The following is a 25796-nucleotide window of genomic DNA, read 5'->3' as shown; positions in this document are numbered from 1 at the left end:
ATTGCCTAAAGGATTGCCATTCCTCTCTAGATACTCAACAAACCTTTCCCAAGATTATGCCGTGCCAGGGAAGTGTATTTTCATACCCTCACTGTTCTCTACTCCTGTAGAATTTCTTCTCCTGAACTGCATTTTGTTGTTGTGTCACTGGTCTGCACGAAGGCAGGTGTAAGACCTGACTGTATGTCACTCATTGTAGCTTCTTAGGGACATTGTTCACTCAGTGTGAACCATCTTTAGAAAGAATCAAAGGAGAATTTACGCTTTGCTTTCAGTATTAGACGTGGTGCTTTTTCTTAGCACCTGGTTTGTTTTTAAGAATATTGCAATTCATATAATGGATCATGTTGCCCTATCTGTGTTGACAGCTAGAGAGCTAAGTTTTGCCAGTTTTGGCCCCGCATTGTAGGACCAAACATATGTAATTTCTTTACTGACAACATTATCCCTCTTTTTTTTTTTTTCCCTTTCAGCCATTACTTTTTCATTAGTCTTAATTTTCTCATATACTAAAAAAGAATTACAGTTTTGTATGCCACTTCAAGTCCTCTATAGGAAAATAATTATAATTAGCTAGTATTGAAATAAGATTTTAAAGGCCAAATAAACTGAATTATTAGGATAGAAAGTTATAAGTTTATGAATTTTATAAGTTTCTTGTGATTTGTTTCATTTTTACAAATTACATGGATAAGCATTTATAAAAGTTTGTATAAATGTATTCCCATATCATGTACTGTTGTTGCTTCTTAAACAATGTCTGTTGCTATCAAGATAAAATATGATTTTGGCCGATAAAATAAACCTTGTAGATTTTTCAGATCTTTTCTGGAATGAGGTTGAATATCAACTAATAAATATTAGAATTAAATGTTTTGAGTTATTTCATTCTAACAGATGATAAAATAATAAAATATCAATTTTATAAGTGGTATATGTTAGCCTTTTTAAGTGTATAAAACCAAGTGACATGCAGAATATAATAAAACTGAATTCAGAATCTCCCAAATAAATTGTTTGTGCTTAGTGTCACTTGCCATACAACCATGTTTTTAACCAAGTTAACTTATCATGCTGTCGGAGATGTATTACACATTATTTGTTCAAATGTTACTTATGATTGAAAGGATTTAATTTTGATTTGTAATATTACTTATGATTGAAAGGAGGATATAATTTTGATTTGTAATATTAAGGTAGTTATTTATATACTTTTATCTCTGAACACAATTTTGTTAGCAAATTTCAGAATATTGTCTAATTAATGCTGTAAATTTTACATTGCAAATAGGTTTACAAATGATTAGAACACGATAAGAATTTAATCAATGAAGCAGAGTTAGAACATGAAGAATACCATAACAAAATATGGTTTTTTCATGTATAGGATGGAGTATAAATGTCTGCTTTCTTGTAAAATTGTAATTTAGCAAGTAGTTCAAGAAATGTAGTGGCCATTTTGGTTAGAAAAAATGTCAGGCCTTTCAAGCAGTGCGGTAGGATTGGTGTGAAAACGGTTCATGATAGAACCGTCAAACTATGCTTGTATTTCTAAACATGTTGTGGATCAGATCAGATCAGTTGCTCAGTCGTGTCCGACTCTTTGCGACCCCATGAATCGCAGCGCGCCAGGCCTCCCTGTCCCTCACCAACTCCCGGAGTTCACTTAGACTCAAGTCCATCGAGTCAGTGATGCCATCCAGCCATCTCATCCTCTGGCGTCCCCTTCTCCTCCTGCCCCCAATCCCTCCCAGCATCAGAGTCTTTTCCAGTGAGTCAACTCTTCACATGAGGTGGCCAAAGTACTGGAGTTTCAGCTTTATCATCATTCCTTCCAAAGAAATCCCAGGGCTGATCTCCTTCAGAATGGACTGGTTGGATCTCCTTGCAGTCCAAGGGACTCTCAAGAGTCTTCTCCAACACCACAGTTCAAAAGCATCAATTCTTTGGCACTCAGCCTTCTTCACAGTCCAACTCTCACATCCATACATGACCACAGGAAAAACCATAGCCTTGACTAGACGGACCTTTGTTGGCAAAGTAATGTCTCTGCTTTTGAATATGTTATCTAGGTTGGTCATAACTTTCCTTCCAAGGAGTAAGCGTCTTTTAATTTCATGGCTGCAGTCACCATCTGCAGTGATTTTGGAGCCCAGAAAAATAAAGTCTGACACTGTTTCCACTGTTTCCCCATCTATTTCCCATGAAGTGATGGGACCGGATGCCATGATCTTCGTTTTCTGAATATTTAGCTTCAAGCCAACTTTTTCACTTTCCACTTTCACTTCCGTCAAGAGGCTTTTGAGTTCGTCTTCACTTTCTGCCATAAAGGTGGTGTCATCTGCATATCTGAGGTTATGATGAATATTGCTGTCATCAGTGTGGGAAGAAAATGTGTTTTAAGAAAACTATAGTGCCAACCCTGTGCTACTTCCCTATACTACTTTGTTAAATAGATTGTAATGCATACAGTTTAGTCTTCTCTTCATAATTCCCAAGCCCTTAAAAATTAATAGATATCTAAAAATATTAGTAGATATGTAAAAATTATTTTAGATAATAGTGAAAATAAGGACCCCTACTATAGCCCAGAAATTTTCTTGAATAATTCCCCAGTGTTGACTAAACTCGCTTTTTGTTTTGTGTCAGAGTCTCAGAAGAGTATTCATATTTGTAATTCATGCTTTCAGTACTGACCTGTCCTAGGGACTCATTTATCTTTAGCTTGCTGCTGCTGCTAAGTCACTTCAGTTGTGTCCGACTCTGTGCAATCCCAGAGACGGCAGCCCACCAGGTTCCCCCATCCCTGGGATTCTCCAGGCAAGAACACTGGAGTGGGTTGCCATTCCCTTCTCCAATGCATGAAAGTGAAAAATGAAAGTGAAGTCGCTCAGTCATGTCCGACTCTTAGTGACCCCGTGGATTGCAGCCTACCAGGCTCCTCCATCCATGGGATTTTCCAGGCAAGAGTACTGGAGTGGGATGCCATTGCCTTCTCCGATCTTTAGGATAATGTATAAAATAACCATTTTTGTATTTTCTATAAACATTCCCAAAGTTTACTGGAAGCATCACTAATCTTAGAATGGGAGTATATGTCTTTTTAATGTACCTCTAATTGCTTCTGTGTTCAGTGAAACTTCTTAACATTTTGATTTATTCTTGTAGGGTTCATGCTTGAACCAGATCCAGAGCGGAGACCCGATATATTTCAGGTGTCATATTTTGCATTTAAATTTGCCAAAAAGGATTGTCCAGTCTCCAACATCAATGTAAGTAGTTTGTGTATTATAAGTATCATAAGTATATATGAATTTAAAATCCATTTCATCATGTGTGGGTATATATACTTTCAAAGTCACTTGTTTCATGACAGGTGACCTAATGGTATATATGTAATTAGTACTTTTGATGCAAAGTTGCAGATACAAAGTATATGTGCTGGGGAGCTACAGTGGACTTGATGGCACTGCAGGACACTTTACATCATTGAGGGGATCGCAGTGACATCTCTGAAATAGCACAGACTATTATTAACTATTGAAAAAGCCGGACTGTTAGATTTTTGAGGAGCATAGTGGGGCCGGGGGTGTCATGAAAAATGGCTGAGGTACTCAGTATTCTGTAAACCGAGAAAGTTTGGTTGCCCTTGGTGTACAGAGCATAGGCATTGTAAATGGAGAGAAGTGGGTTCATTTCCACAGGACTGGAAAAGGTCAGTTTTCATTCCCGTCCCAAAGAAAGGCAATGCCAAAGAATGTTCAAACTTCCACACAATTGCAGTCATCTCACATGCTAGCAAAGTAATGCTCAGAATTCTCCAAGCCAGGCTTCAACAGTGTATGAACTGTGAACTTCCAGATGTTCAAGCTGGATTTAGAAAAGGCAAAGGAACTAGAGATCAAATTGCCAATATCTGTTGGATCACAGAAAAAGCAACAGACTTCCAGAAAAACATTTACTTCGGCTTTATTGACTACACCAAAGCCTTTGACTGTGTGGATCACAACAAACTGGAAAAATTCTCAAAGAGGTGGGAATACCAGACCACCTGACCTGCATCCTGAGAAATCTGTATGCAGGTCAAGAAGCAACAGTTAGAACTGGACATGGAACAACAGACTGGTTCCAAATTGAAAAAGGAGTACATTGAGGCTGTATATTGTCACCCTGCTTATTTAACTTCTATGCAGGGTACATCATGTGAAATGCTGGCTGGATGAAGCACGAGCTGGAATGAAGATTCCTAGGAGAAATATCAGTAACCTCAAATATTCAGATGACACCACCCTTTGGCAGAAAGCAAAGAGGAACTAAAGAGCCTCTTGATGAAAGTGAAAGAGGAGAGTAAAAAAGCTGGCTTAAAACTCCATTCAGAAGACTAAGATCATGGTATCCAGTCCCATCACTTCATGGCAAACAGATGGGGAAACAATGGAAACAGTAAGAGACTATTTTCATGGGCTGCAAAATCACTGCAAATGGTGACTGCAGCCATGAAATTAAAAGATGCTTACTCCTTGAAAGAAAAGCTGTGTGCAAGCTAGACAGCATATTAAAAAGCAGAGACATTACTTTGTCAACAAAGGTCTGTCTAGTCAAAGCTATGGTTTTTCCAGTAGTCATGTATGGATGTGAGAGTTGGACCAGAAAGAAAACCAAGTGCCGAAGAATTGATGCTTTTGAACTGTGGTATTGGAGAAGACTCTTGCGAGTCCCTTGGACTGCAAGGAGATCCAGACAGTTCCTCCTAAAGGAGATCAGTCCTGGGTGTTCATTGGGAGGGCTGATGTTGAAGCTGAAACTCCAATACTTTTGCCGCCTGATGCGAAGAGCTGACTCATTGGAAAAGACCCTGATGCTGGGAAAGATTGAAGGCAGGAGGAGAAGGGGATGGCAGAGGATGAGATGATTGGATGGCATCACTGACTCGATGGACATTAGTTTGAGCAAGTTCCAGGAGCTGGTGATGGACAGGGAGGCCTGGCATGCTGCAGTCCATGGGATCACCAAGAGTCAGACACAACTGAGGGACTGAACTGAACTGGGCTTGGTTGTGTTTATCAGTGACTGGTTTTGTATATTTTGGGAAGTTACTTTTGTTACTTTTTCTGTAAAACAAGGATGGTAATTATGAGGATTAGAAATAATAACTATAAAACGCAGTGTGTAGTTCAGGGAAGATGTATTATAGCTGATACCATTAAAAGGCTTTGAATTGTATCTGTTGTCTGCACCCTGTCCTTAACTATATTGGATTAACAGTACGTGGCAAGTCTGGTAAGTTTATTAAAGGTCTAGAATCAAACACTGATTTTTAAACTGTTTTCAACTTGAGTGGCCTGACTTTTTCTTATAGGTGTCCTTTGTGAATAACTTAATCCACTCCACTAAGAAAAAAGAAATTTGGTGCCTTTCCTTTTCGATTTTTGAAATTCTTGTTATGTCAGTGTAATATATTCTTGGTTGAAGCTGAAAGTCGTTGCTCACATTCTAGTAATGAATTTTATTTAACATTTGCCTGGATTTTTAGCTTTTCACTCTGCGAACATTTATTGAATACTTACTGTGACATTTTTTGAGTAATTATTGTAAACTGAACACTAGAGAGCAGAAGCAAATGAGTGAAGCCTCTGCTCTTGTTTCCTGGACTTGACAAGCAATGTCATGAAAATTACCACCAGTCTGTAAAACAACACTTTATTCATGTCCTTGGTGTTTGCTGCTTTTTCCAGTGTGTGAAATAGTCATTGTGTGATCCTTTATACCCAGATTATGGGGTATATATATTATACCCATTGGTAAAGTGGGTATACTAAATATATATTATAATATCGTTCTGTTTTTTTTCCAAGGGTTTCTCTGGAACACAAATAAGGAAGTGACATTTGTGTGTAACACATAGTGATATTTGCAGATTAGATTGGGCAAAATATGTGTCAATTTGTACAAAGTGAAGAGGTGAAGAAATAGTTTTTCACAGACAGTGCTCTTAAAGTTTAAGAATGTATTTGTAGTGTTTCAGTAAAACTTTCTGCAATTGAAATGAAAACAAATGAAAAGTTTTATTTTTTTTTTCCAAGAATTCTCCTATTCCTTCAACTCTTCCTGAGCCGATGACTGCTAGTGAAGCAGCTTCTAGGAAAAGCCAAATAAAAGCCAGGTAGGCAAAGCTATGCTGAAATTTGAAAAGGCATTTATTAAAAAAAAAAAGGGAGGGGGAACAGTACTCATTTTTAATCCTAGCAGATGTCATTGATTAAATAGCGTCTTCACCCACAAAAAATACTGTATTCCTTACTGCATGTGGTATGATGTTGAGATAGCAAGTTCGAAATAAGCTTTTTTGTATGAGATAACAGGGTTTGACAGTAGTTTCACTTGAACTTCTCCCTCTCCACCTTCATGAGGTGATTGTGTAATTGGTGATGTTATGTTGGGTCATCTTATGAGTGGCACTTGTCATTATTTCATCACATGACAACTAATTTATGAAATATTATGTTTTATTTTATTTGCAGTGACCTTTTATTGATTTACGAAAAGAAGAGCTGTATGTAATTTACAATGAATAGTTACAGTGGCAACATTTTTAAGACCAATAGAGGAATATTTGTTGTTCAGTCTCTCAGTCGTGTCTGACTCTTTGAGACTCATGGAATATTACAGTGTTTTGAATAATTTTATAGTTATTCACTGCATTAGTGTTTGATCAGATTATGTAGGTTAAGGCCTAAATTTGAGTAATGATTGAATTAATGATAACTTTTTCTCCTCATGCTTTTTTTTTGAGTTTAAAAGTGAATAGACAGGACTGTATTTTAGATTATCACATAGGTATAGTTTTATATTTGGGGAGATTTCTCGATCACAGCTGATTTTTGTATTGTATTTCACTTATGCAAAGTATTTTGACATGAAATACATAAAACCATTTGTCACACACTTGTTATATGCAGGATCTAGATATGGAGAACACAAAGAAAAAGCAGCAGTGTATTTCTAAGGAGTTCATAATCAAGTGAAGATACACCAGCGAACAGTTACAACTTGCAGGTGATCAGGCAGCTGTGAGAGTGGAGGAAGGGAAAGACTGGGCACAGAGGACAGGAGCACAGGGGAATCCTTTCCCTGGGGGTGGGGGTTGCTAAACTCTTTCTTGAAGGATGAATAGTCTAGTCATTTGGAGTAATGGGTAGGAAGCTATGACAGGCAGACCTTTCAGGTGAGAATAGCCTTTGTGAAGCTGCAAGACTGGAGCATAATAAGGGCACATCTACAGGAGGTTGGGAAATGAAGCTGAGGAGGTAGGTGAATGTCAGTCATGAGCAACTTTATTCTGAGAAGTTTGGATTTTGGCCCTTAGGCAGGTGAATTTTCAACCTTATAATCAGTTTGCTATTTGGAACTTGGTTGTGAGATGTGTTAGAAATAATCTGCTATTTGTAAATTGTTGAAATATCCATTGGGAATGACTTAATTTTTAAAAAAGATATAGCATCACTCTAAAACTGTTATCTCATTCATTTGAATTTAAAATACTCTTGAGTAAGAGACAAAGGAGTAAAGTTACATCTAACTTGCAGGGAGGGATCCAGCACGACTGACTGTCTTACTCATAATATAGCTGGAGTTAACAGCTGCTGTTATAGTTGAATGGTCATTATGAATTATTGTCAGACTTGTCAGCTAGTTTTATTGTTGTCTTTTAAAATAATTATTTTGTCAATGATTAAATCTTTAAGTAAGTATAAATTTTTTAAAAAGCATGAGTCAGTTGAAAAATAATGCTTTGAATGTCTTTTCACCATGACACAAGCTATAGCTATATAGTTACAAACAAATGAAATAGTTAACAAAAATTCACAGTGCTATTCATAGTATGTTAAACTATATATTATGTATATTAAATAATAGGGTTCATTGATCCTTACTGGTCAATAATATAAATTTACTTTTTATTGATAGTATCAGTAAAGAACTTGAAAAATTATAAATGGTAAAAAATCTTTTTTTTCCATGTAAAAGGCGTATTCCAATGAGGGGAAGAAGGGGAGTCTTTAAATAGCCAGTATTATTTACATGTTTTAAAACTTTTATGAAGTTTTAAAACTTTTATCTGCCTGCCCTACCTTCAATCTGTGAACTTTTTGTTTTACTTCTTAAAAGTTCCTTTCCATCCTCCCAAATTTGCATCTGCTCTTGGGACTGTTACACATGTGAAACTTATATGATTTGTATCTTCAGGATGGCAGGGTTGAGAATCACTGTCCTGGCAGATGGAAACACTGAAGGATTTTAAGAGAAGAGAGAGTTTATATTTTAGGAAGATTGTTCAGGTTAGTGAGCAGGAAAGAAAAGAAAGCAAAACAAAAGAAAAATCAGCTCTGTGTCAACTACAATAGTGCAAATGAGGTTGTATAGCAGTGTTGATACCAGTAATTACTCAGTTTTTCATTTCAGTTAAATTTGTATTTTCACTTTGCCTAATTCATCTAGGCATTTTCTTCCCATTTTTTTCACAGGCTGTTTAATGTCTTTTACTATCTGATTAAGTCGTATTTATTTTTGTACCTCCAGTTCTCACCTGAGCCTTCTCTAGCCAAGTTAGGTTAAAGGTAGAATAACTCCTCTGTCGAACTCTTGACATTACTAGTGTTAGTGCTAATTATTTTTTCTGTGTTTTATTTTCATGAACATGTGCCATATCTTCCTAGGGAGACTGTAAATTCTTTGAAGACTGGGTACTGTCATGTTTGCAGGGTATCAGTAACAGTGATTGTATAATAGATACTGGTGCATTCAGTTCAGTTCAGTCTCTGAGTCGTATCTGACTCTTTGCGACCCCATGAATGGCAGCACACCAGGCCTTCCTGTCAATCACCAGCTCCCGGAGTTCACTCAAACTCATGTCCATCGAGTTGGTGATGCCATCCAGCCATCTCATCCTCTGGCGTCCCCTTCTCCTCCTGCCCCCAACCCCTCCCAGCATCAGAATCTTTTCTGGTGAGTCAGCTCTTCTCATGAGGTGGCCAAAGTACTGGAGTTTCAGCTTTAGCATCAGTCCTTCCAAAGAACACCCAGGACGGATCTCCTTTAGAATGGACTGCTTGGATCTCCTTGCAGTCCAAGGGACTCTCGAGTCTTCTCCAACACCACAGTTCAAAAGCATCAATTCTTTGCATTAGGGAAATAAATTAGGCAACGCTAGACTAAACAATTGAGCCACCAGGGAAGTCTGCACAGCTTTTCGATATGGTTTTTAGAGGTTTGTTGTGCTTGTGTGTGTTGTGAATCCTCTGTGGAGTGATTTATAATAAAATCAGAACAAGGCAGGATGAGGCTTTGCCTATACTACCCCTGAATAAAGAATGGTTAGACAAATAGAAAGACTGTATATAATATTTCCACCAGATTGCTTGAGTTTAGAGAGTATAGCATGGGCTTTAGTGCCTGCCACATCCATAATTTGAACTCAATAAATACTTGTTTAGATTAAATGAGATAATTGGTTATATGCACATATGATCTTTTATTGCCTTAAGTTTAGTTCAGTTTTCATTGTATCGTCTGCATTCCGTCTAAAACATAAATACTATTTTCAGAAAACTGCCCGTATGCAATGTGTTTCTATGATTTTCCAAAGTCTTTCTATTCAATTTCACTTCCTTTCTTTCTGAGAAGATAGTTGTTGACAGGGCTCCCTCTTGTGGTGTCTACGGATAGAGGAGAAAATGACAAATCTGTGCAGTAGACAGATCTATAGGTCTGTTAAGGTAGACAGGGGAGAAGGCAGTGGCAACCCACTCCAGTACTCTTGCCTGGAAAATCCCATGGATGGAGGAGCCTGGCAGGCTGCAGTCCACGGGGTCGCCAAGAGTCGGACATGACTGAGCGACTTCACTTTCACTTTCCACTTTCATGCATTGGAGAAGGAAATGGCAACCCACTCCAGTGTTCTTGCCTGGAGAATCCTAGGGACGGTGGAGCGTGGTGGGCTGCCGTCCATGGGGTTGCACAGAGTCAGACACAACTGAAGTGACTTAGCTTAGTAAGGTAGACAGGACTTTCTCTACATGCCGCAGATGTCTCCTTGACGAATCATTCATACGCAGAAATTTTAAGTGTCAGGTCATTTGAAAATGTGCTAAGGGAACTTGGTAAAGAGATTTTATTGCAGTCCTTTTGAAAAATGAACTTAGACCTATTAAAAAGTATGAGTTTTTGTATTGAATTTATAAAAAGCAGAGTTGATAATTACGTAAGTTAAACATTTTTTGTGGCTTTTTTTGAAAGAGAAGTGTCTTCTCAGATTATATTTAGTGTTTCCTGATTTCCATTTAACCACTCAAATCTGTGACCTAAACTAGGTTCTAGTGTGAAAACTTTTATATAATTTCCATTCAGTGTTTTAAGTCAAGCGACGATAAAGATTTGAAAAGATGAAGGTGAGCCGGTAGCTCCACCTGTTACAAGTTTTGGTTTCTTTTGTTTTATGTGCCCTAGGGCATATTCCTTCTTTCTTAGGCCGAGTCCAAGCTAAGGAAGACTGTTACTTGTTGTTTATTTTTATTTTTCTGACTGGTTTAGAAAGTTGGCTCTCAATTTTGTCTAAAACCTTACTGAGAAGGCTTCTGTGTGTTTATTTTATCTCCTTAAGAGCAATCCTGAGGTCTTTTTTTCCTGCCAGCTTCAGTGGCAGACTATGAGTGGAAGCAATCTGGTTTGAGGAAGTTGGTTCATTTTATTTCATTTACTTCCTTATCTTTATTAACATTTAATACTTGATAATGAGACTTAGGAAGAAGCCAAGAGGACTAACATGATCATCAATAATAATAAATATGCACCTGCTGAAATAGATGCTTCATAGAACAAATAGTAAGTTAGAAATAATCCCAGTATTTGGAATGACATGTCCTCTTCTGTTGTAGAATAACAGACACCATTGGACCAACAGAAACCTCAATTGCACCAAGGCAGAGACCAAAGGCCAATTCTACTACTGCCACTCCCAGTGTGCTGACCATTCAAAGTTCAGCAACACCTGTTAAAGTCCCTGCTCCCGGTGAATTCGGTAATCACAGACCAAAAGGTAATACAGCCCTGCCATCCTCGTCCCCTTTATAGTTGATTTACATAAACCTTTTATGGCTTGGTTACTTAGCAGTGTAAATTATTGGCAGACTTATTGTGAAGCAGGTATATTACATAGTACTTTAAAAAACATAAAGCTACTAATGTGTAATAAACTCTGTTAGTTATTTTCCTAATGTTCTCAGCAATGTTAAGTTACTGGCAGTATAAAAGTATGGTACAAAAAGCTTACAACTTGCTCATCCCTAGAGTCATCATCAACTAGTAGGGTTTGAAGTTGATACTAAAATTCCTGTGTTATATTGGAAAGGAAGAATTTGAAACTCTAGCCTTACAAAGCATTTGTGTGAAATTGTTTTCAACCAGTATGTTTTAAATTAGGATATTCTTAACGGGCTTCCTCGGTGGTGCAGTGGTAAAGAATCTGCTTGCCAGTGCAGGAGATGCAGAAGATGTGGATTCAGTCCCTGGGTTGGGAAGATCTGCTGGAGTAGGAAATGGCAACCCAGTGTAGTATCCTTGCCTGGAAAATTCCATGGACAGAGGAGCCTGAAAGGCTGCAGTCCATGAGGTTGCAGAGTCGAGCATGACTAAACAACTGAGCACTCACACACAGTGCTTAAAAACCCACGTGTGGAGTCTCGTGAACCTGAATTTCAGTCCTGTATCTTCTGCTTTTTAGTAGCATGTATTATGAAAATACAGGATTGCTGTGAAGATTAAATGACTGCTCATTGTAATGCTTGCCATGTAATATGTCCTTCAGAAATGTTCACTATTAACTATTATTACTACTATTAAGTAAAATATATGCTCAAGAAGACAGTATATTATCTGATGTCACATATGCCTGTGGTGATCAGGTATACCCGACGGAGGAGTATTCTATTGAAAAGGGAAAATAGGGAAATACGAAGTCTTTATGTCTCATTCCCCTTTTACCATTTCTTAGCCTCACTGTTGTCTCTTCTGTAAAATGGGAAAACAGCTATTCTGTTTTAAAGAGTAAATAACAAGGTGTATTGTATCTTGGAAAATTCTGTTTCATAGTAAGCATTCAATGTTAATTTCCCTTTTTATACCTTTCTGGGTTGGGGATGCTACTTATCATTTATTTCAGCCCTTCAGCCAGAGACCACTAGGAACACACTTATATTTGAATAAATTTTATTATTCAGATACCCTGGAAATCTGTGGGAGTATCTCAGTAAGAAGGTATCTGAAATGACTTATGAAAGGGGTTGGGCTTGTTTTTGGTAATTTGGGGGAGGTAGGGATATAATATCATTATGTAGAAGGAGAGCTCGAAAAGCCTCATTTGGAAATGAAGCAGCATTCAGTCACATTGACCAGGATTGAGAGAAGTTTGGTCATTTTTGTGATTTGGACAGTGTTCCTGATTTTGCCAGTGTTGAGACATGATTATGGAGTGGGCTTGTCATGATCCATCACTGTCACAGGATAGCCTTGTCTGATGCTGCTGTTCTGTAAAACTGTTCACATTTATCAGGAGAATCTTCCATGCAGGGGTGTCAGGCCTGTCTCCCCATGTCAGGGGCAGTACTTCTTCTTACATGCTTCCAGTTTAAGTTGGGGGAAAAAAACCCCTTCCCCCATATGTATACATCTCTTAAGATTTCTTTTCCCATTAAATCTTACATAAAAGTAACACATGAATAAAATTAAAAAAAAATTCATACAAAGAAGTAATATTCAGAAAACTGTAGATATCTCCATTCTTTTTCTTCCTGGAGTAGACTAGCAACAGTTTGGTGTACCTCCTCCCAGTCCTTTTTGTGTTTTTGCATGTGTAAACACAGATGTAAAAAATTCATGTTGGGTTAAATACAAATGCATTCATACTCGATACACTTCTCTACAGCTTGATTTTTTATAAACTTAGTATGCTTTGCGGGGGCCTCCCAGGTGGCTCAGTGGTAGAGAATCTGCCTGCCAATACAGGAGACCTGGGTTTGATTCCAGGATTGGGAAGATCCCCTGGAGAAAGAAATGGCAACCCACTCCAGTATTCTTGCTTGGGAAATCCCATGGACGGAGGATCCTGGCCAACTATAGTCCATGGGGTCACAGAAGAGTGGGACATGACTTAGAGATTCAGTAACAACAATAAACTTTGGAGAGCTATGCATAAATCTGTATGCATAGTGCATAGAGCTTCCTTGTATTTTTATAAACACTTTTAAGAATAATTTAAAAGGAACATGCATATTCTTATAATTTTAAGAGTCGTTTTTCAGTCATGTCTGACTCCTTGTGACCCCATGGACTGCAGCATGGCAGGCTTCCCCGTCCTTCACCGTCTCCCAGAGCTTGCTCAAACCCATGTCCATCGAGTCGGTGATGCCACCCAACCATCTTGTCCTCTGTCGTCCCCTCCTCCTGCCTTCAGTCTTTCCCAGCATCAGGGTCTTTTCTAATGAGTCGGCTCTTTGCATCACGTGGCCAAAGGTGCATACAGGTTCCTTGTATTTTATAAACATTTTCAAGAATAATTAAAAGAAACATGCATTTTCTTATAATTGGAAGAGTTCAGTTCATTTCAGTTCAGTCGCTCAGTCGTGTCTGACTCTTTGCGACCCCATGAACTGCAGCACACCAGGCCTCCCTGTCCGTCACCAACTCCTAGAGTCCACCCAAACCCATGTCCATTGAGTTGGTGATGCTATCCAACCATCTCATCCTCTGTCATCCCCTTATCCTCCTGCCTTCAATCTTTCCCAGCATCAGGGTCTTTTCTAATGAGTCAGCTCTTTGCATCAGGTGACCAAAGTATTGGAGTTTCAGCTTCAACATCAGTCCTTCCAATGAACACCCAGGACTGATCTCCTTTAGGATGGACTGCTTGGATCTCCTTGCAGTCCAAGGGACTCTCAAGAGTCTTCTCCAACACCACAGTTCAAAAGCATCAATTCTTCAGTGCTCAGCTTTCTTCACAGTCCAACTCTCACATCCATACATGACCACTGGAAAAACCATAGCCTTGACTAGACGGAACTTTGTTGACAAAGTAATGTCTCTGCTTTTTAATATGCTATCTAGGTTGGTCATAACTTTTCTTTAGAAGAGTTAGAAATAGTCATAAAACTATCTTCCTAGAGATGCTGTATTTAAGGCCTATGGAGGTTTGAGGACATTAACATTGATGAGAAAGAGTTCTTCTCTTTCTCCTTGCATGCTCCCTCCTTTTCCCCCTTAGGATTGAATAGTCACATATGAATTTACAGTAACTTGTTGGAAGATAATATAGAAATTATCGTCATTTTCTCTTTTGAAGTTGTGTATTTCATCCTCTTTAGGTTATTTCCGAAGTTTATTTGTAGGGTTTTCCTGTGGTACGGTTTATAAAGCTTATAAATAAATGCCTATTTAGGAGCCAGTGTTAGTAGATTTTTCTACAGTAGCATTTAATTTTGAATATCTGTTATTTAAAAAGTTCTTCGGGGTGCTAAAATAAATAATAAGACTTCACCCCATCTCTCAGGGGTACTAGTTAGGAAATAGCCATGTAAACAGTTAATGTGTGCAGTGCGGAAATAAATGTTATAAAACCAAGTGGAAGCTTTAGATGAAAGAACAAGGAGGAGAGATTTGAGATAATTTTAAAGGATAACAACAGTTGCAGTGTGTGGAAACTGGCATTTTGGTTAGAGAATCCTGTCAGCAAACACGCAGACTCAGGATGCAGACTCAGACTCATCATACAGTTGAGAAATGTGGAACGTTTCAAACTGGCCTGGCTGGTGTGTCCATGGAGAGAGAGTGGAAAATGACGTGTTTCTAAGATAGCGACTTGTTCATAAGTTGTAACTGTCCAAATTAACTTTCATGAATTCTTTTGCTATAGTAAATAATCTATTTAGACTCCATTCATATGGAAGTTTCTATAAAATAAGGATATAATGCCTTGGTTAATGACTACTGAAATGAGTGTTTTGAAATCCAACCATTTTATTGAAATCATGAGTATTTTTCATTTTTACTCCATGAAATGGAGTGTATTTGCTTTGCAGTGTTGTATTAGTTTCTGCTATGCAACGAGGTGAATCAGCTCTACCTATACATATATCGGCCCTTTTTTGCCGTCCTTCTCATTTAGGTCAGCACAGAACATTGAGCAGAGTGCCCTGTGCTATACAGTAGCTTCTCATTAGTTATCTGTTTTATACGTGATAGTGTATGTATTTCAGTTCCAATTTTCCTATCCATCCTACCCCCTTGAAATCATGATTATATTCATATAAGTTTTTGAAAACCTCTTTTAGGACCACTGAAACCTGGAAATGGCCCTGAGATTTTACTGGGTCAGGGGCCCACTCAGCAGCCTCCACAGCAGCATCGAGTCCTTCAGCAGCTACAGCAGGGAGACTGGAGACTGCAGCAGCTTCATCTGCAGCACCGCCATCCTCACCAGCAGCAGCAGCTTCTTCAGGATGCTTATATGCAGCAGGTGATTCTGTTACTTGAGATGCAGAAGTATCTGTATCTTTTGTATTTATAGCTTCTATAGCTGTGAGATTCTTGCCAATTGTAAAAAGCAGTGAATTCCCTTTTGTATCATGGGTACGTTGAACGGTGGACTGAAATAAACAGTTTGCTCAGTTTCCTGCTTATTAAAGAAAATGCATTTTATTTGCATTCTGTGAGATACTTCAGAATGCTCTGTGGAAATAGGCTGCATTTTGGCTTTACGAAGCAAAGAATGTTCACCCAGTCATTTGGCACCACAAAAAAGTACTGCAGTTTATGATGAGCAGTATCTTTTGAGTTATGTTTTGAGTTCATATATATATATATATATATAGACTAATAATGTTGTTGAAAAGGTGGTATTAGGCTTTCAGAGGTAGCATTGTCTTGGGTTCTTGTTCTTATTTTTATGTTTTTCTTTTTTTGCCTGTGTTGGGTTATGTGTGTGTTATGTATGTGTGTAGGTGTATGGGGGTCAGCATTTAGAAGGGACATAGAAAAAAATGACCTTGACTTCTGTTTTGTCCTTTGCCTCATCAGAACCTGCAGATTTCTAGTGTCACTAAGCTATTTTATATTAATGGCTGTTGTTATCATCTTTCTATCATTTCCTGAACTATTTTTGAGCCAATTGTATGCATAACACTTCTTATGGGTGTACTTGTGGTCTGCTCTTGACTGATAGACCCAGAGTGAAGAGGAGTTAAATAGGGGTGCCATTGGATGGCCAGAAGATATCATTGAAGGGGAGACAGAGGAGAGTGGGAATTTACCGTTATAATTCCTGCAGACAAATCACTTCAGGGGTCTTCATCAACTAGTAAATGGGTTTAGGTTTCTTCCAGACATCCTTAAACTGTGCTGGAAATTGCTTTTAGTTGAATCTATTATGTTGCATTGATAATTTTGAAACCAGTTCCAATAAACAGATGTAAGTTCCAGTCACTTACTGATTATAGGTATTCCAGGTATTTCACATTAGTGTTTGACTATTGAATACCCAAGTCATTGTTACGGTAGGATCAATACTTCAGAATAAAAGGCTATGGGACAAAAGTGGCATGAGTAATATTACTGAATTTGTTTTTCAAATTGCAGTATCAGCATGCAGTGCAGCAGCAACAGATGCTTCAGCAGCAGTTGTTAGTGCATTCGGTGTATCAGCCACAACCTTCCGCATCACAATATCCTGCAATGGTAAGTGTTACATAACTTTCAGAGGTTGCTTTTGGAGTATACACTCCAGTGTTGGGATTCACAGTGTGAATAGTATTTTCTAGAATTTAATAATTCAGAATTAACTCAAGTTAATTAATGAACGTATATTTTATCAAAGCCAGTTATGTATGCTCAAGCAGTTTTACATTGGGTTGAACCTGGATTTGGCAGATCATAATTGACTGATAGTATTTTTCTCTTATCTCATAGTATAAGGAGATGACTGCTCACCCAGGATATCTTGTCATATGTTTCTTTCATTTGACAAATGTCTGTTGAATAAAAAAAAGTAAGGAAGGAAGCCCAAAGGAAAATTACATTTGCTTCAGAGAAATAGTTTGACCTTTTTTTATAGCAACCACCATACCAAGTGACTTTAAACTACTGTATTGTTTTTTTCTTAAACTATTTAAAGGAGAATTTTTGAATCCTGCTAGGTGAGCCTAACTTTCCAGTTTCTTAAAAATTGAGGTATAATTGACATAAGATTATGTTAGTTTCAGGTAGATAATGTAATAATTTGTTGTGTGTCTATATTACAGAATGATCACTACAATAAGTCCAGTTAAACAGCTTCTTAAATAGATTTATTTTACCTTGTTGTAGTGTTCTGCAGAAGCTGCTCCTTCAGATAAAAGTTGATTTTCCAGTTTCTGATTTGTTGCCAGTGTTAAAAGGAAGGAATGAAGTAAATAAGGGCACTGAAGTAAATAGGTGCACTGCTGATGGTGCTTAGCGCCCTTGGGTGTTGTTTTGTGTGATGGCATATTTTGTTTCAGATGCAGCAGTACCAGCAGGCTTTCTTGCAGCAGCAGATGCTCGCTCAGCATCCGCAGTCTCAACCACAGGCATCACCAGAGTATCTCACCTCCCCTCAAGAGTTCTCCCCAGCCTTAGTGTCCTACTCTTCGTCACTTCCAGCTCAGGTTGGACCCATGATGGACTCCTCTTATAGTGCCAATAGGCAAGTATTTTTCCACTGAATACAAAGGAAATCATTGTGGGAATGGGTGTTATCATGGAGTTGGAGTCATTTCATCAATTCAAGTGGCTCCTGAATTTGGAGCCCATCTTTTTTTCGAGTTCCCCCTTTTCTCTTACTAGTCCTCTCCTCTGGTCCCTGTGCGTCTCTGTCCTCTTTTCCATTTTCATCTGTTAATTCTGATAACTGCTATCTGCAGATAAGGCTTAGCAACATCCAGCAGCATTTAAGGCTAAGAAAAGGAAAAGGAAAATTATTGTCAAAAGCAAAGCTATTGTGGTGTCTCAGCACAACCAGGGCATAAAATCACTTTATTAAGTAGTGATTTTAGAGTGGTACTGTTTGTTACGGCAGCTGATTTTCACTTTAAGGTTTATTCACTCTGATAATAATAGTTAATATTTATTGAAGGCTTATTTATTTATGTTCTCTTTGCTTTACATGTATTAAATCATTTAATCTTCTCAGTAACCCTATGAGGTAGATACTGCTTCTTCTGTTTCACAGATGAGGAAGTTGAGACCTACAGAGGTCAAGGAACTTGCCCAAGGGTGAACAGCTAGTGACCTTTATGGAGGTGATTCAAATCCCATGTGGTCCCTCTCCCAATGCATGTCCTTATCTACCACCTCCATCATAATAAAATGATTTGCTTTATCAAGTATTTATAAAGTATGAACCAGGACACTTAAAAGTTTTCAGTTATAATTTTTTTTCGTCTTTTAATTTTTACTCTAGGTCAATTGCTGGTAAAGAGGCAGTTGCAAATATGACAAATCAGAAGAACATCAGTAACCCACCTGATATGTCAGGGTGGAATCCTTTTGGAGAGGACAATTTCTCCAAGTTAACAGAAGAGGAACTGTTGGACAGAGAATTTGACCTTCTCAGATCAAGTAAGGGACACTTGAAGGCTTATTTTGCTTCACAGTAAAATAACAGCTCTGTAATTATTCAGCAAGGCCAAAGACTGTTTTGGGATGGTAAAGAGAAAATTCTTTTTGCGCATTTGAGGGCAAAATTCAGGCCATCTTCTTTTACATATACTATCATACTATCTTGTGTGCATTAGAAATCAGTTGCTTGATGGTAGCTATTAAACCTAAGATTACTGATAATATGTTGATTCCTAACACTTAAATACTGTATATCTTTGAATGTTAATTCAGAAACCTCCAAAAAATGGAAAGTTAATGTTCAAATAAAAAGGGAGACATTAGTATCTTGCCTTACTAATCATTTTGCAGCTCTGTTTTCTTGCACACTCATTAGAAGATTTTGTGGGTCTGAGATGCCCTTTGAAAGTGCCTGAAAGAAAACATGGGCTACTACATTATGTTAATGTTTTGTAATGCCCTTTGAATGAGTGGTGACATAAAAGGGCTGCTTTGTTATCCTGGTATGGCAAAAGTGAAATAAATTCTTTTCCATCTTATATCAGATATCTCAATGTTTTTACTTGCAGTCATTGCCTTTTATTAAACTACCTAATACATTTGTCAAACCTCACCGTACATATATTAGAAATTATTTTTTGGAAAAGAGATATGTGGAGTGTTTTGAGGAGCTTGCGAAACAGTAGTGAAAACTCGCTCCTGAAATTTTAATTATCAGTTCTCTGAGTCTTGGGTGTGTGTGTGCGCATGAGTGCCTGTGCCAAGTGTTTTTCCCCATTTTGCATGTGAAAAGGTCATTAGTTACAGTTCCTAGTTTCTATTTTGTTTTCGGTAGCTGGCCTTATGAGAACATTTATTAGGTGAAGTACTTTGTTTCAAATTGATATATATTTTATGTTAAAGTTTATAAATGCCCTGAATTCATGTAAGAATAGTTGTTTGGAATTTAAATTTGTATTTTACTTATTGGTTATATGATTATGAAAAATTAAATTGATTAAATACAGATATAAAAATGAGTTCTGAGCCTTTAATAAAGGTTTGTTAACTTTGGTAAAACCAATTTACATTTTTTCATTAAAAAAATTATTTTTAAACCACAACATTTTTTGTTTGGCATTTTTCCTACAATTTATGTTGAGTTGGCTAAAAAGCAGGGTTTTTAAAAAAGAAAAGTATCTCTTTCCTTTAGAGAGATGGTAGGGAGATATAGGGGGTAACCAATCATTGTAACTTATAGGATTATTTTTAAAGCAAAAGATAAAATTAAAGTATTCATTTTAATGTATTCTAAGCAGGATAGTAATAAAGGTTTGCTAAATCAGTATTTTCTACTCTCTGGGTGAAAACTCCTGTCCACACTGTTTTAAAAACATCAATCAGTTTATGGAATGGGTAAAGTATTCACATTATTCTATACCTCATAAAAATGTTACTCTAAGCTCCCTAGAATTTATGATAACACCACGTGTTAGTTACTTTGCACAGGCAGGAATGGCATACAGGTATATACTTCATAAAAATTGGATTTAGCTTGTAAAACTCTTAACCAGCTAAATATTTGCTTTCAAACTTAAAGGTCTGCTCACATGTGTAATTTGTGTTTGTATTTGTATACATGTGTATGCCAAAGAGAGAGTTCACTGCAGTATTAGTTATGAAAAGATATTAGGTTCCAAATGAAAGTGCAGGAGGAACTTTATCTAAAGGTCAGACTTGGAAACAACTCAGCCATTTGGAAAACCGCCTAGATGGTTCCTGAGCTATTGAACTCATTGTCACAAGGATGATTTACTTAAGTTAGCACATAGCAGCAGAAAGCATGAATTCTGATACCTGGCCGTGCCATTTAACTAGGTGTAACTCTGTAAAGTTACTTAACTGCTGTTCACTTGCTCATTTCTAAACTGGTTATAATGATGCTTATCTCATAGGGTTGTCAAGAAGGTTCAATAGTCTGCACTCCATAAATGCCACTTCCACTTTTTTTACCTTCTGTGTAAGTCTTTGGGGTCTTATTTCTGAGGTTATTTTTCTATAAAAAGCATTTAAAAATTATATCTAAGCTGTCAGGTTTCTCAGCTGGCAATTAAAAAAACAAATGGAAGGGGTTTTGTGGGCAAACATGTCAACAGCAGAAGTGATTTATGACAGCATGGAAAGAGATTGACTACTCCAGGCAAGAATATTGGAGTGTGTTGCCATTCCCTTCTCCAGGGGATCTTCCCAGCCCAGGGATCTAACCTAGGTCTTCTGCATTGCAGACAGATTTTTTACCAACTGAGCCACCAGGGAAGCTTCTAATAATTGATAGGCACAGTAATGGGCTTCAAAAAAAGTGAAATGTCTTTAATAAAGTTTATGAAGAAATCAGTAATGTATAGAATATAGTTTAGAAAGATTTCCTCCCGCATTTGACTTAATTGTAAAGCTGAGTCATCATTAGCACTCCTTTCACTCAAAAGCAATAAGGTATCTAATATTTGATCTACTTGATAAGATTTAAATTACACAGATGGATCTCTTCTAGAACCTTGAGTTTCAATACACTAATGGTGTAGTGGAAAATGATTGTTGGTCATTACTGGTTGGTTCCTCTGTCTCTATCAACATTTTCCAAATTGAAGAAATAAATTACCAATGAATGTGAAATGCCAAATTTATCTTTTTTATCAGCACAGATATTTATCAACAAATTTTCAAAGTCTTTTTAAAGATTTTTTATATTTGGCTTATGAAAGCTTTCCAGTGAGAAACTGAATACTTTTATGTTTGGACCTTAAAAATACTGGCATTGCCCATATAATGATTGTTCAGAATAAAACATTGCCATTTGAAGTTTTATTTTTAAAATAGTATGTGGTTATTTATTTTGAAAAAAAAGAAAAAAGATGTACTGTCTAGGAAATACTCTACTTGTATTTTGCAGGCAGTAATTCTAAAATTTTGAGATGTTACAATTCTAAGATATTCGTAATTGGTAATTTAAAAACCCGTTTTTTTAATCATTTTTAAGAAAACAGTGGAATCCACCTGGCCAAGGGAGTTAACATAAAATATGAGTCAAAATCTTCTTGCTTTTGCTTTCAGTATAACAGTATTTATGGTTTGGGATTTTTAACCTGTTCCTATTTAAGACCAAAATATTACATTGAAATTAAGCATTATTAATAAAGCTAGTCTCAATATTTTTTTAAAATTTAAACTTGTATTTTTCATGGTCTTTTGTATCAAAACATTCAGATTCATATGTTAACTTTAGAAATCCAATTGTCATAATCTTTAATACATTAAGCACTGATTAGAATATGGGTGTTTGCTTTGGGAAAATTTAACTTGCCTTTGAATAGTCGTGTAGCTCTACACATTAATTACAAGTAATATTTGATGATATATTTTCTTGTTTATGGATTTATTGTTTATTTCTGTTTAAAATTGCATCAAAATAACTAAAAGGAAGAGTCGAAAAAACTAAAGTCTGTGGCTCCTTTGCGTATTCTACTGAATGTGCGTTTTTTTTCTTTGACTGAAGCCACAGTATGAAGTAGATATTAGTATCAGTATATAAACTTAGTTTGTGGTAAAACATTACCTCTCACCATTTTAACCTGATTCAGACCTATTGCTGTTCTTTTAGGGCAGAATAACAGAACTTTTCAGGCATATTAGAATGGTGTCAAAGTATCAGATGATGACTCTACTTTTAAATGTTATTCTTTAACCTTTTGGCTGTTCAAGCCATTATCCATCCATATAAGCTGTTGAATTAACTTTTTAGAGTATATTCATTTTTCTGATGATATTATGGAATATAATTTGATTCTAAAATTTTAAAATTGTCTATTTTTGCCATCTGTATCTATTAAAATTCTTGAAAAAATGCTGTCTTCATTCAGCACAAATATTTTGGGAAGGCAGGAAGAGGTAAGTTACAAATCAAGCTTAAGTTTTACTCTAATGAAAAGAAAACAATTCAGAAAAAGAAAACAAAAGTTCTTTGAAAATGGAGCTTAAATACATTTTAGGGGTGACTGTATTTGAAAAGTAACTCTACATACCATTTCATTAGTTTTTATTTATACATAGTTGTGCCCTGGGATTCAGATTATCATGAGAACTTTAGAAATCTAAATGATTAAAAAAAAAAAATCCTTCTTGGAAAAATTTATCCTATTTTGTGGAACAATGAGAACATGATTCACTTGATAGTGAGTTTATTCTGCTTCCTGTTTTGAAATAATTGGATACATGAACTTTGTACAGAACAGTATCTTCATATTTTAAATTGTGGGGACCCCATATATAAAAAAATATTACTCCTGCATGGTAGCCTTTATATTTTTTTCATAGTACAAACAGCATTTGTTACTGATTTCCTGAATTAAGGATACAATGACTATTTTGAAAAAGAACATCTAAATTGAATTTTCATTGCTTTCTATTTCTATATTGGATTTGAAAATAACCTCTTGAGTTTTGAAAGTTTTATTTGTACATAAATCAGTTGTCAGGTTTGTTGCCTTAAAATATTAGTGTTTCATTCAAAATTTTAAGTAAAAATTTAAACAACCTGAAGTTTCATGTGTATATTAATAGACTTAGTTTTAGCCATAAAACTGATAATTATATCATAAAGGTGTTCCAAGGGTCAGTTGTCCATAGCAATAATTAAGTATTTTCAAAATACCTCAGACTTTAGGGCCTTGTCTTCTCAAACCTGCACTCTCTGGACCAGCAGTGTCCTGGCATCTGGGAGCCTGTTGAATTGAGAATCTCAAGATCCATTGCAGAACCACCCAGTCTGATCTGCATTTTAACAACTCCCCAGGTGTTTAGAATGCACATTAAATTTGAGAAGCACTGTCCTAAGAGATTGCTGCTTTAACTTGGGGCTTTTTACCTCACTCTGCAGTTAATAGTCTTTTTAGAGAAGTCTAATTCGATCTGGATTTCCCCTCCCCTCCTGCCATCCCTTAGAACTCACATGAAATCAGCATAGTTTACCCATTGTGTGTGTGTGTGCGCATGTGTGCGGACGATTAGTCCTGGCTGACTCTGCAACTCCATGGACTGTAGCCCACCAGGTTCCTCTGTCCATGGAATTTTCCAGGCAAGAATACCAGAGTAGATTGCTGTTTGCTTCTCCAGGGGATCTTCCCGACCCAGGGATCGAATCCATGTCTCCTGCTTCTCCTGCATTGGCAGGCAGATTCTTTACTGTTGAGCCACCTGGCCTGGGAAGAAGCCAGTTTACCCACAGAATTCCTCAAACATGAAAAGAATAGTCCTGGGAATGCTTAAAATATCTGTAAGGGTAGAATGGATCTGATTATCAGGAATCAGAGGATAAAGAGACATTTTACAGAAATCCAGAAGTTGTCAACTGATAAAGTGCCTGGGTTGTGCAGAGTTTAAGGGCAGGGAAAAATAATCACTACTAGGGAATCAGGATACACTAAATCTTCACACATACCAGACCTGCTTCTACCTTTGAGCCTCTGCTCTGGCACTTTCTCTGCCTGTCTGTTCTTTCCCAGGAATCCACTTCCACCTCCTGGGAATCTTTTCTCACCAGGCACCTGTTGGCATCACTCCATTCACTCTATTTATTACTGCAACCTGTGCCTGCTCCCTTATTTCCTTTTATCGTGCTCTACATATTTCTCTCTCACTTTGTTTTTAAGTCGGTATTCCTTGTGTTTCTTTCTTATTAGTCGTTCTTCCATGCTAGCATGTAACCTCCATGAGGGCAGGAGTCTTCTTTTTGTTTGCTGTTGTATGCCCATGCTCTAGAACAGTGCCTGGCACATACTAGATGCTCAGCTATTTATTGAATGGAAAAAATGAATTCTGTTAAGTCTTTTAATTTAGTACAGAAATGTCTATATATTTGTATGTATGAGGATGGTTTAACCAAGTAATATGAGAAATGAACAGTAACACAAATTAACATACAGTGAATTATATTTTATTGCTATTGAAAAATATGATTTATCTCTTTTATGAATAAATGACTGTTTTTTTTCTGTGTGTATTTTTAGAGAAAGTTTGCCAAATATGTCTTTGTTTAATAATTGGGGTTTAACTTCAGACCTAATATGTTACAAGTTAAAAGATAACTGTTGTTTAAATAAGTCAACCTAAGTTATTTGTTAGGTTAATTATATTTAGTGAAATCTAGGACTGTGATTATTTTGTTAAACTTGCCTTTGTAGAAACAGATACATATTTAAACTCAGGACTACCCCCTGATACTTAAACAAATGAACTTTGAATCTCATATTTTTCAAGAAGGCTGTTGCTTTGCTTAATTTTCACTTTTATTTGTACTGTGTGCCACTTTTTTTAAAATTTAAAGATCATTTTGTTTTTATTTTTTGTTCTGTTCATCTTATTTTTGCAGACAGGCTCGAGGAAAGAGCAGCCTCAGATAAGAATGTAGAGCCACTTTCTGCTCCATATAACCATCCTCCAGAGGATCCTTTTGGTTCTGTTCCTTTCATTTCCCACTCAGGCAAGTTACATATGGAACATCATCACTATCATTAAAAAGAACACACAAGAACAACAGTAGTAACAAAGGCAAAAACCCTTATTATAAAGTCGAAGTCGAAATCAGATGTTAGTTACAGAAAATAGAACAGAAAATTATTTTAGCCTCTAGCTATCCTAGTTTTCCTAATGTTTTTTCCACTGGGTTATTTAATATGTGCCTTTTGCTGACACCTAAAAATGCTGATTTGCGTAGTAGAATATTAACTATTTCCTTCTACCTTTATCATTGGATACTGTTTTCATGCATGAAACTATCTCCACTTTTATATACTTGAAATACTTTTAAAGACATTTTTATACTTAGCTTTTGCTTAAAAATCCCATTTTCCTAGTTGATACATGCTCTCTTATAGCTGCATTTTAAAAGTATTAGTGATTTTCTGTTTGTCACAACTTGTAACAAATTACCTATTCTTTTCTTCTTATTCCTTCTTTGATTTCAATCCAGAATTTAAATATTGTTATTATTCACCATTTAAGAATACTTGTAATAATATTTTCAAAGTGATTGCCTAGTTAACACTGTTGAAAATACAAGGATGGAATAGGATCCCACTTTG

General features: G+C 36.7%; 1 protein-coding gene across 7 annotated transcripts in view; it reads left to right on the top strand.

The window, feature by feature from the left end:
- Positions 1–25796, top strand: part of BMP2K (BMP2 inducible kinase) — a 117111-nt gene that overhangs the window by 71965 nt on the left and 19350 nt on the right. For 4 of the 7 annotated variants that reach the window (XM_086405172.1, XM_086405167.1, XM_086405169.1 and 1 more), the window contains 8 exons: positions 3169–3272; positions 6084–6163; positions 10935–11095; positions 15381–15565; positions 16684–16782; positions 17583–17767; positions 18524–18681; positions 25085–25195. In XM_086405172.1, coding sequence (XP_086261298.1) covers positions 3174–3272; positions 6084–6163; positions 10935–11095; positions 15381–15565; positions 16684–16782; positions 17583–17767; positions 18524–18681; positions 25085–25195 — 1078 coding nt within the window. In that variant the 5' untranslated portion in view covers positions 3169–3173. The remainder of the gene's footprint in view (positions 1–3168; positions 3273–6083; positions 6164–10934; positions 11096–15380; positions 15566–16683; positions 16783–17582; positions 17768–18523; positions 18682–25084; positions 25196–25796) is intronic. The other 3 variants (XM_086405174.1, XM_086405168.1, XM_086405171.1) reach the window with 1 other exon arrangement.

This window comes from Bos grunniens, chromosome 6, assembly GCF_055505025.1.
Source record: "Bos grunniens cultivar Pamir isolate PY7600 chromosome 6, Bosgru_T2T1.0, whole genome shotgun sequence".
Lineage (NCBI taxonomy): Eukaryota > Metazoa > Chordata > Mammalia > Artiodactyla > Bovidae > Bos > Bos grunniens.
The sequence above is the reverse complement of the archived record's forward strand: the minus strand, read 5'-3'. Positions and strand labels throughout refer to the sequence as shown.